The sequence below is a fragment of the Nanorana parkeri genome, unplaced genomic scaffold (assembly GCF_000935625.1).
Source record: "Nanorana parkeri isolate BGI_ZX_2015 unplaced genomic scaffold, ASM93562v1 scaffold1505, whole genome shotgun sequence".
Lineage (NCBI taxonomy): Eukaryota > Metazoa > Chordata > Amphibia > Anura > Dicroglossidae > Nanorana > Nanorana parkeri.
Window position 1 is genome coordinate 191,154 of NW_017307773.1, and position 11,572 is coordinate 202,725.

At 44.3% G+C, this 11,572-nt stretch overlaps 1 protein-coding gene across 1 annotated transcript in view; it reads left to right on the plus strand.

Annotated features, from left to right (window-relative positions):
• The window catches only part of LOC108798559 (solute carrier organic anion transporter family member 1C1-like), a 20,073-nt gene extending 13,439 nt beyond the window's left edge, over positions 1–6,634 (plus strand). The window contains exons 10-15 of the mRNA XM_018570319.1: positions 1,313–1,508; positions 1,614–1,776; positions 1,955–2,139; positions 3,658–3,722; positions 4,556–4,673; positions 6,399–6,634. Coding sequence (XP_018425821.1) covers positions 1,313–1,508; positions 1,614–1,776; positions 1,955–2,139; positions 3,658–3,722; positions 4,556–4,673; positions 6,399–6,609 — 938 coding nt within the window. The 3' untranslated portion in view covers positions 6,610–6,634. The remainder of the gene's footprint in view (positions 1–1,312; positions 1,509–1,613; positions 1,777–1,954; positions 2,140–3,657; positions 3,723–4,555; positions 4,674–6,398) is intronic.
• The last annotated feature ends 4,938 nt before the right edge of the window (positions 6,635–11,572 follow it).

Here is an 11,572-nt window from a genome sequence, read left to right on the forward strand (position 1 = left end):
GCCGACTGTCAAACAGATCAAGGCAACAGGCTCCATTATGGCAGGTTATGCGGCCATGCTGGAGCCTCGGCCGCATAATCTGCCATAACGGAGCCTGATGCCTGGTGCCTTGTTCTCGTGACAGTCGGCCCGGCTCGCGGCAGGCACCCCCGCCATCTATGCACCCGGGGCGAACGCCCCCCGGTTGTTACGCCACTGTAAAAGACTTAACTCCATAGTTCTCCTTTAATTAACATTTTTGGAATGCTTGTTGTGTCATAAAACGGCCACTAGAAGGCAGCACTGTGTCATCAAATAATATTCTGTGTTCTGTGTAACAAATCTCTGCAAATTTCAGCACTGCCATTAATTGTCTAAGACCTAAAACTATGAAAGGGAGCTCTAAAAAAGGGTTTTCCAGTGCCACCTTTGGACTCCAGAATCACCCTCAATTTTAGGCTATCTCCCAGGCAAACCACTAAATTCCCAGGCGACATACACACTGTACCTTCATAATTACTGATATACCTGGCTGAGGATTTGTAATTGTGACACACAGCTCTGCCAGTCAGTAAGTCAGCAGTCATGGGTCAGCTCCCTGTTCATTGGACAGAAGGTGATGATACTGCCCAAAGAGGAGATTGAATTGAATTGCTAAATCAGAAACGTAGCGTGTCACCTGTCTGGCTTTGCATTGTGGGAAATGTTTGTAAATCACCAGACTGGTTGAACAGAATGACAAATCCTTCAGAGGTAACACGGTAAACATGTTTGTATTTCATACAATAAAGTTTACCATGTGCTAATCACAATCGCCCCATGGCCCTTATGTGTGCAAATAATTGGCACATTCAATGATCTGTAGTAGCTGCATCCGGCCCGGGTGTGATCCCAGCTGGCTCACATGACAAAGAATAGTGTGTAGCGCCATGCACACTGATATTAGTTTATATTGGTGGCACACATTGGCGGATGACTGTAGGATCAAGGATGATTGCGTCAATGGAACCTTCTCTGATAAACTGTTTATCCAGAAGTAGAAAGCTGGGCAAAATGGCGGATTTGTTGCCCTGCACTTTGGTCTATTTCAGAGCTCAATTTTCAGGGCTCTTTTGTCATTTAAAAAAAAAATCTGAAATGAAAAGTTCTGGGGAAAGGCAACTAAAATAATGACACCACCCTGAGCGGTGTACCTCCTCTGGTTTCCCTCCATTGAGAGAAGGGATTGGTTATTTGGTTGGAATCTGTAGACAATTAGCAGAGAGCAGGATTGGATGGGACCAGATGACAGAACAAAGGTTGGCGTCTAACATGGTCATCTTCCCTCTTTCAGGTCTAATTAATATTCCGGCCGTGGCTCTTGGGATCTTCTCCGGAGGGCTCGTCATGAAGAAATTCCACATTAATATTCTGGGAGCAGCAAAACTGTTACTGATATCCTCCGTGATCGGATACATGATATTAATGTCGCTGTTTGCGCTGGGCTGTGAACTCTCCCCGGTGGCCGGCCTGACTGTCTCCTATGAGGGGTAAGATCACTTTGGTTGGTAAGAAGTATTACCACCATAGGGGGGGCTTAGCAGGCAATGTGGTCAGATGTGTATGTGGTCTGATGCAATGTGGTCTCTGTTTAGATCCACAGAGATCTCCTCCCAGGAAAGCGCCATCTCACAATGTAATTTTCAGTGTCTGTGTCCAAAGAACCAATGGGAACCAGTCTGTGGAGACAACGGGGTCACCTATTACTCTGCCTGCTACGCCGGCTGCCGATTGTCCAACAGGACTGGCAACACTGCAGTAAGTGACCCATCAATATACAAGAATGTCTTCTGAACCGTATATATGTAGAAGAGAGATACAAATTGGAGAGTTCAGAAACTCAGAATGACCTATCAGAATTCATCTCTCATTAGTCTATCATGCAGTTGAAATCTGATTGGATGATCTGGAGATCACTTTGCGTTCTATCTTGCAGGTGTATTATAACTGCAGTTGTGTGATGCAGCCATCATCGGGTTCCCGAGGTGGCTCCGCCATGGCTGGTTCATGTTCCAAAGGAAGACATTGCTCTAGAATGTTCCTGTACTTTATGGCGATATCTGTGGTTACATCCTTCACGCTGTCTCTCGGAGGGACTCCTGGATACATCCTGCTACTGAGGTGACCCCGCCCCCTGCGCTCACCCTTCTGGAGGTCTATCACAATGCTTAGTAAAGTACAGTAACTTATATAAATTCACTGTATGATGGATGAAATGGCTGGGAACATTCTTAAGGCTCGGGGAGCCTTGGTTTCTTCAGCAAGTTAGGGCAGGGACAATGTGATCTTTTATATCATGGGTAAGGGATATACAGTATGGCCAAAAGTATGTTGAGCCCCCCTCCCCCCAAACCCTTCCAAATGATGGATTCTAGGTGTTTCCATTGAAGGGTAATCCTACAGCAAACAAAGACATATTGTGGGCATCCAACCTTGTGGTAACAGTTTTAGTGAAGGCACTTTTCTGTTCCTTCCCTGTGCACAAAGCCCGCTCCGTATAGACATGATCTGACCAGTTTGGCTTAGAGGAACTCAGTTGTCCTGCATAGAAGCCTGACCTCAAACCTACTGAGCACCTTTGGGAAGAATTGGGATGCTGACCAGGTCTTGTCCTCCAGCACTACCTGACACTACCATCACACCTGGGCACAAATTCCCACAGACACTCCAAAATCTTGTGGAAAACCTTCCCAGAAGAGTGAAATTTGTTATAGCCACAAAGAGGGGCCAACTCCATATTAATGGCCATGGTACTGAAATAAGATGTCCAACAAGATCATATAGTTGTGAAGGTCAGGGGTCCACAGACGTTTGGCCGTAATGCTCAATTCTGTATTTGTTATTAGCAGTGTCTGGGTCATGGTGGTGCTGCTAGTGCACATTATGGAGGGTTGCTAATGGTGCATGTTACCGGGATGGGGGTGTGGGAGGTTGGGGGCAGTGTCCAGCATCCCCTCCAGCTCCCTGACATATCTGGTGGCCAGAGCGTCCTGCTCAGCTCCTGGCAACCAGTGGCGTCACTGGTTGCCACATGCTGGAAAGGACACAGTCCAGAGCATTACAGGTTGCTTAGAACTCTTAGCAACCTGGGATGCTCTGGCCTGAAAGGGGGCAACAGGCACACCTGTCACCCCCCTTACCATGTGACCCAATGAGATGCTGCCTGAGGCAACTGCCTCATTATAGAGATGGCCCTGCTCCTCTAGCAGCAGGTCACACTGACTAACATAACATATTTCTGTCGGTGTTCAGATTGTTGGTACAATGCAAAACTAAAATCACTGTGGCAGCTGGTGTCTTATGGAACGGTCTCCTGAACCTCAACTCGATCATTTCATAGAAGGCACCAAGGCTCTGGTTTTTCACTGCTTGTTACAATGGAAACACAATTAAAAAAGATTACATTTTAAATTGTCTTATTCTGCTCTGCAACCCTGCAATCTTGTCCCTGAACTGCCAGTATAGTTGTAAATTGCCAGCTGGTTATCTGTATCAGGACTTGTGGCAATCACTCCAATGTCTGATGACTCTGTAATCCCACTCTAGTCAGCCTGGACCTTGGGATGGACCATGAACCGGCTGTGCGGTATTACATACATGAACACAGACAAACATTGACAAATCTCTTTGTATTTTCAGATGTATTAAACCTGAGCTGAAGTCTCTGGCTCTGGGGATCTACACAATGGCCATCAGGGTTCTTGGTAAGAACAAATTACATAGACACCTCGATTGTAAATTCATTAATCAGAGATTTGGTATCAGACCACTGCCATGTCTCTGGAGCCTCATGGGAAATTTCCATTTATATAGACATGTGTGGTATAATTTTTCTATATTAGGGATGAGCCATACTGGGAATTTTCACCCCAAAATTTGACAAAATTTCAGAGACAATAGGGAACTTTTGGTGAAATACATTGCAGTGAATGGGTTAAATGAATGAAAGGTGGTTTATGGTGGTTTTTAAGGATAGAATTGGTTTTAAATGTCTCTTGAGGGTTACAGAAGCTCCTTTCACCTATCCGGGATCTGTTCTTGTGCCAAAAAACATCCCGTCATTAACTAAGAACAACATATCATCTATAGAGGAACCCAGCAACCCTAACCCCTTGCTCATCAACCAGGCCTTGTGATCGTCACATTATGATTACATGGCTTTGAATATAAACAAATGGTTATGATGTGGGTTACCATTGGGGTTTGCTTAATAGTTAAGTTTGGCTTTGTTAATCAATAAACCATTTATAAATCGGCACTAACGTAGTGATCACATGCATGTCAGAAAACAAGCCCCATGTGATTTTGTGATTTTTTTTTTTAAAGCCAATTTTACCTAAACAGTCCACATGGCAGAATTGGAGGCTAATATTACAACTAAATCACCTCATCCCTATTCTCTAACTATATTGAGTCACACAGATGCAGGGACTTCCCAGCACGGCAGGATAGAAACCAATGAATGATCTAATAAAAGCAGAGAAATCCACCACCTCAGAGAGGAATTAATGCTTGCATATATATGTGTCCTCTCCAGCAGGGGTGCCAGCCCCCATGTACCTCGGGGCCCTAATTGACAGCACCTGCCTGAAGTGGGGGAGCCGGAGCTGCAATACGAGAGGTTTCTGCCGCCTCTACAACACCGATCGCTTCCGGTAGGACTTACATTTTAAACATTTCCTGCCAGATAAAAAGTGACACCACACCTATTCACATATATTTAGGACCTCCTCATGTATCACTGGCCCCTCCCTTTTAGATTGTAAGCCCTCAAGGGCAGGGCCCTCCTTACCATCTTGTCTTGAATTGTATTGTCATTGTAATGTTGTAATGTCTTCCTTTATATTGTAAAGCGCTGAGCAAACTGTTGGCGCTATTTAAATCCTGTATAATAATAAAGTTAGTAACTAATAGGGAAGTCAGGTTCACGAGGCAGATTTGTGGTTTGGAGAAAGTCACAGCAGGCTCTTCAGAGTGGTCGCTGATTATGTGATCATGCCAGCTATGATATCTATATTACATGCAAGCTGAATTATTTCAGGTTTCAGAGGCCACTACATCCTGTAGATGGCAGCGTTTCTCTGTTTAATACTGCATTTGTCTAATACAGTTACAATAGAAAACAAAAAATGAATTAACCTCCCAGGCAATAATCCTAAGAGTGGCTCGTGGTTAATTTTCATTACCAAAAGCGGTAACCCCGATTACACAGCAGCGTTACCCGCTGTGTCCTCCGGCCGATGCCGCCATCCGTCTTCCGTCCCTTGCGAGTGTACGCGTCGCAGGGGGGCGAAACCGGCGGGAAATTTAAAAGTACAAAAACGGAAACAAAAAAGGAAATAATCAGACTGCCAGGGAGGTTAAACATGTGAAGACTTTTTTGGCATTTCATGTTTTTCTCAATTTGTCAGAATATAATAAAAAACAGAGCAGAGATTTTTTGGCAGCAGTATACCAAATGAATTCATAGTTTGTCCTTAAAAAATGTGAACATTTTTAGGAGGGCAATATTGTCATTTAGTTATAGTCAAGTTAACCAACATACTGATGCTGCTAAATCTGACATCTAGGCATCAATGACCCCATAAAAGAGTAAGGCTGGGTTCACACCTGAGCGTATTTTTTCAGCTCGTTTTTTAGCCCGTTTTTCCATTCAGTGAAACGTGCGTTTCACTGGCGGTATGTTTTTTTTTTGTTTTTTTCCCCTTATTTTCTCTATGTAAACAATAAAATAAAAATGTTTCCACTTTCAAACTTCCCGCCGGCTCCGCCCCCCTGCGATGTGGCCGCTCACAAGGGACGGAACCTGGAAGTCGGCAGCCGCCAGAGGACACAGCGGGGATCGCGGACAGGGTAAGACCTGTATGCTGTATTCCCGAGTGTGGCTCAGGGTTACCGCTTTGTTAACCCCGAGCCACACTCGGGAATACCAATGGAAACGCGCGGGAAAACGCCCCAAAGAAGCTCCTTTATTTCCTTGGGCGTAGTGTGTTTTTCAGCGCGTTCTACGCTCTGTAAAGCGCCCAGGTGGCAACCATGCCCATAGGCAACTATTGGTTTTTACATGTTGAACGTTTTACAGCGCGTAGGAATGCGCTGTAAAACGCCCTGGTGTGTACCAGGCCTTAAAGTTGCACTCCAGACTCAGACTGAGATGAGAATCATTCAATTAAACAAAAGCTACAGTTGCTTCCTGCTTAGTCCAATGAGATTTGAAAATGACGGTCACATGGTGAAAAGATCCTTATCCTTGTGTTAAAGCATTGTGAATTCAGCCTTTTGTCTTGTTGGAAGTAACATAGTAACATAGTAGGTGAGGTTGAATAAAGACCCAGGTCCATCCAGTTCAACCTATGTAACCAACACTCTGTCTTTTCCAGGTTCATCTATTTGGGGGTGACAGTGTCGCTGGGTGCGGGCTTCATCTTCTTCTGTTCCGCCATACTCTTAATGCTGCGGAAGCGATGCCTGTCAGAGGAAAGCCACGCCCCTTGCGTAGGGTGTAAGGATTCACCCACGCCCTCTAACCTTGGCGGTAATGGTCATCTACTCCAGAGCACATACTGGGCACAGAAGGAGACTCGCCTGTAATCCAGACATGACAAAACCAAAACTCTGTAGAATATTCTTAGCGGCTCTGCAAACTCCGTCTCCTGCAGCTGATGAGAAACTTTATGTGAAGCGATGCTGGGAAAAACTTCCCAAAATCATTCTTGCCCATCACAGCTCATGATGTCCTCCTATAAGCAGCAGGCGGCCATGACAGCAGTGTTTAAGCTGGAGAAATTGTGGGATGATATCAGCGAGATATGAAAATATACAGAACAAGGCCACGTAATAGGCCACGCCTCCGAGGAACCCCAAACCACGCCCCAGCCAAAGATGACTGACATTTCACAGCAGATTATTTTCTATAAAAATAAAGCAGACATAGATTTATTTTGGTGTCCATGTATAAGGAATAGGCTGTTTATATTGCAAGCTGTGTTTTGTCATCCTAATCAGTTGAATGAGACCCTTAGTCTGGATACGCACTGCTGTGTGTAAATGAGCATTGCATTAAGGCAGCCCCTTCATTGGTGGTGTTGACTCACCACGGGTTAGAGCAACGCATGGTATAAAAAGTAATTTTAAGCGCAATAAGAGCATACTACTGCAATTCATAGACGTAAGCGGCACCCTTAAAGTATATCTAATGCCAAAACCTTTTTTTTTCTTCTTAGTTTTGTATTTGTGCTGGAAAGCAGGGCAGGGCTACAGAACACCCCCTTCTCCTTATCTTCAAACCAAAGTTGGGAGTGGGGGCATTTTGTAGCCCACAGGAGGAGAACAAAGAACAATGTAATTGACAACAATCAGCAGAGGCAGAGAGGAAAGTTATCAGCCCCGAAGATTTCTGGCAGGATCAACAGGAATGTAATAAGAGCATAAAACTGATATAACAAAACACTTCCCATGGTATATCTAACGGATAAAGAGCAAGAAAAGAAGTGTATTGTTCGGGTAAACTGCACATACACTTCAATTTACAATGGCAGATATTCAAAGATCTGAATTTTTCTGCGGAATGCAGCTCTATAAAACATAACCCTCATGCACATGGCGTCCTTGTTGGGATTTGAGCCCATGGCCAAGGTAGGAATGCTGAACACTGAGTAAGCAACACATGGTTAAAGTGTATGTAAAGCGTCCTGAAAGCCAAAGGTTTGTGTTTTTTTTTTTAGTTTTGGATAGAGTAGGAAAGGGTTAAACCCCTATTGAGTTTTTCCTTTGCTATCTGTGTCCTGCTGGGCAGTGGCGACACAGGGGGGGTGCAGCCCACACTAGGTGACACCATCAGAAGGAGTGACCCCCCTCTGAAAAGTTGCACAAGAGAAGGATCCCAGCAGCATACTTTATCCTGCTAGGTGATTGTCCCCTCCTCTCCATCACCAAGATAGCCACCAGCAGTTAAGCGCATGTGATGTCATTACACGTGTGTGATGACGTAACAGCAGGTGACACCCAGCGGTCGCACCAGGTGACACCACGCCTGGACCATACAGCACAGTGTACAGAGTGGGTCTGTCTGCAGTATAACATACAACACACCATACAGACAGTCCAGAGAATGTAACCTCTTAGTCATGAGTGGGGTGACTCCTTAAATTTAGCTATAAACTGGGCTGTGAAACAGCCTAAATCAAAATACAGATCTGTACTCAAACATGAGGATTACAATGGTGTGGTTTGATAGTGACTTGGCCTGCAGGGGATTCACTGATAACAATATGGTTCTCTAAATGGTGGGAACCTGGCAAAAAGGGTAATCCTGACAACACATGAGCTATAAACGGGCCACCTTATACAATACGCAGATGAAGAGTCAATTGTTACAATATGTGGGCAACAAACATCCATTGATGTAATACACGGGAAGCAAATGGTCAGTCAGTTGTAATATGTGAGCTGCAAACTAACAATCATTACAATACACAAGTAATCACCATGACAGTGAGAATACCTAAAGTCTAGTAAGTAGGAACAAAGCCTTATGATCAGAGGGACAATTGTTCTTTACATTGGTGGTCAGTGGGAAAATGCAGTGACACATGTCACACTCACAGCAGGTATAACAGACCACATGTCAAATTACAGAGTACAACGAACATACACAGAGGTGGGCAAAAATTCTGCTCCATCTGTCCAAAAAAACAATATGTCACCTGTATATATATCTGTGCCAGGATAAATAGACAAAATTGCAAAATGCTTGTGTTCCCATCCTTCCAGGTACAGCTTGGCATATGATGGGGTACAAGCAGTTCCCATAGCCGCTCCCTAGAACAGATAGTAATTATAAGTACACAGACAATGATCTATCTGCAAAATGCTTGCATTCCCGCCCTTCTAGGTACAGCTTGGGCATATGATTGAGCTTAAAGTGACATTAAAGTCAAAAACAAATTCCCTCCCCCAATGTTAATGTTAGCACTTACCTTAAATGATGTCTCTTAATCCGATCTTCTTCTTCTTTCCTGATGTTTACATCTGTCCCTCAAGCACTGTGGCGGCTCTCCAATCCAGCGCTGACTCCTCTGTCCTTGCTGGCACTTGCAGTCCCACTGTGTCTGCACGCGTCCATAAACTTACCTTGCGTCTCTCCTCGTCTCCCAGCCGAAAATCCGAACTGCGCATGCGCCCGCCCCAAGATGCTTTGCGGCCGCCCGAGCAGTTTTGGATTTTCTGACAGGAGCGCACGTCGAAGACGGAGTAAGTTTAAGCCGCTGTTAAAGCGTTTTTTTTTTAAATTTGAACTTTTTGCATATATCTACTGCTCACTAGCAGTAGATATATGAAAACAAACGGAGGCTTTAGAAACCCTTTAAGCAGTTCCCACGGCCGCTGCCTACAACAGAAAGTAATTATAGATACATAGACAATTAGCCATCTGCAAAATGCTTGCATTCCCATCCTTCCAGGTACAGCTTGGCATATGATGGGGTACAAGCAGTTCCCATAGCCGCTCCCTACAACAGATAGTAATTATAAGTACACAGACAATGATCCATCTGCAAAATGCTTGCATTCCGTCCTTCTAGGTACAGGTTGGCATACGCTCGGACACCAGTAGCCCTCATGGCTGCCCCCTACACCTGACAATAATTATAGGTACAAAGACAATGACTCATCTCCAAAATACTTGCATTCCCATCCTTCCAGGTAGAGCTTAGCATATACGACTGGGCACAAGTAGCTCCCATGGCCACTACCCCTGACAGTAATTATAGGTATGAAGGCAATGGCTCATCTGCAAAATGCTTGCTTTCCCATCCTTTCAGGTATAGCTTGGCATATGATGGGGTACAAGCAGTTCCCATGGCTGCTCCCTATAACAGATTGTAATTATAGGTACATAGACAATGATCTATCTGCAAAATGCATGCATTCCCATCCTTCCAGGTACAGATTGGCATACACTGGGGCACAAGTAGCCCTCATGGCTGCCCCCTACACCTGACAATAATTATAGGTACAAAGATAATGAATCATCTGTAAAATGCTTGCATTCCCATCCTTCCAGGTACAGCTTAGCATACGACGGGGCACAAGTAGCCCCCATGGCCACCCCACCCCCACTTGACAGTAATTCTTGGTACAAAGACCATGGCTCATCTGCAAAATGCTTGCTTTCCCATCCTTCCAGCTACAGCTTTGCATATGATGGGGCACAAGCAGTGCCCATAGCCATTCCCTACACCTGATAGCAATTATAGGTATATAGCAGTGTTTCTCAACCTTTTTACAGTCACAGCACCCTTTAAAAGTATACAAAATCTCAAGGCATCCCTGTCTAAAATGTAAAAACTGTAAATATAAAATACGATATGTGGTCCATCTAAAATCCATACAAGACCCTTATTAGTGATGGGATCTGGTATGAATTTTAAGAAGGGACCCCATGCAAAAAAGCACACACAAAAGTGAGGTTCCCCTTCACATCACAGTCTCCTTAACATCACGGCCCCCCTTTCACATCAGAGCATCAGAGTCCCCCTCTTTCACATCGGGAGCCCTCTTCACATAAGAGGAATGACTGAGTGCAAATTATGAGGCACCCTTGAGGAAGCCAGAAGGCACACTACGGTGCTATGGCACGCTGGTTGAGGTAAGCTGACAGACAATGATCCATATGCAAAATGCTTGCATTCCCATACTTCCAGGTACAGCTTGGCATACGATGGGGGCGCAAGCAGTCCCCATGGCCGCCCCCTACACCTGATAGTAATCATACGAACATGGACAATGGGGGTGATTTACTAACCTAAAACACACGCACCAGGTGCGTGTGATTTTCACACAGCAAAACGTATTTATCAACCAAAAAGTCTCTAAAAACATATTTCCACTAATGCCATATATGGAAAAATCATGCACATGATGCATATATAATGCTCCTTCACAGTTTAGACAAAAATGGTTAGCTCATGCATTTACATTCCTGCATTCATCAATGCAAGCAACACAACATAGAGCTAATTTACACAACATCACCTTGTAATTCATGCAGGGCTTTGCACAACACACCTGCTGGGTGTGTACACACTACAAAGGTGTTTAGATTCCACCCATAGATCATGCTGGGAGGGAACACACTACAGAGGTGTATACATGTTCGTGGTGTGTTTATAAGGTTAGTAAATCAACCCCAATGACTCATTTGCAGAATGCCTGCGTTCCCATTCCCCCAAAAACACCCCAAAATGACCGGCACTAAAACAGTAAAACAAATAGCTAATTTCATCAGTTTGTTTTGTTGGCTAACTGTGATTCAGATTGAGATATTTCAACTTTTCCCCGAGTAATGTTTGTCTTCTGTCTGTTTTCTGATCAAGCAGCCATTCCTGGAACAGATAAGCCTGTAAAAAAAAAAAAAAGCATTTTTGTATATAAAAGGTGACCCCAGATGAGATAGATCGTGGTTCAGGATCTAATGAAAGCATTGTAGGAAATCTGGTGGATTCCTTTGGTGCAAATGAGTCTAAGGATAGAAAATATATGTTTGCTTTGTATA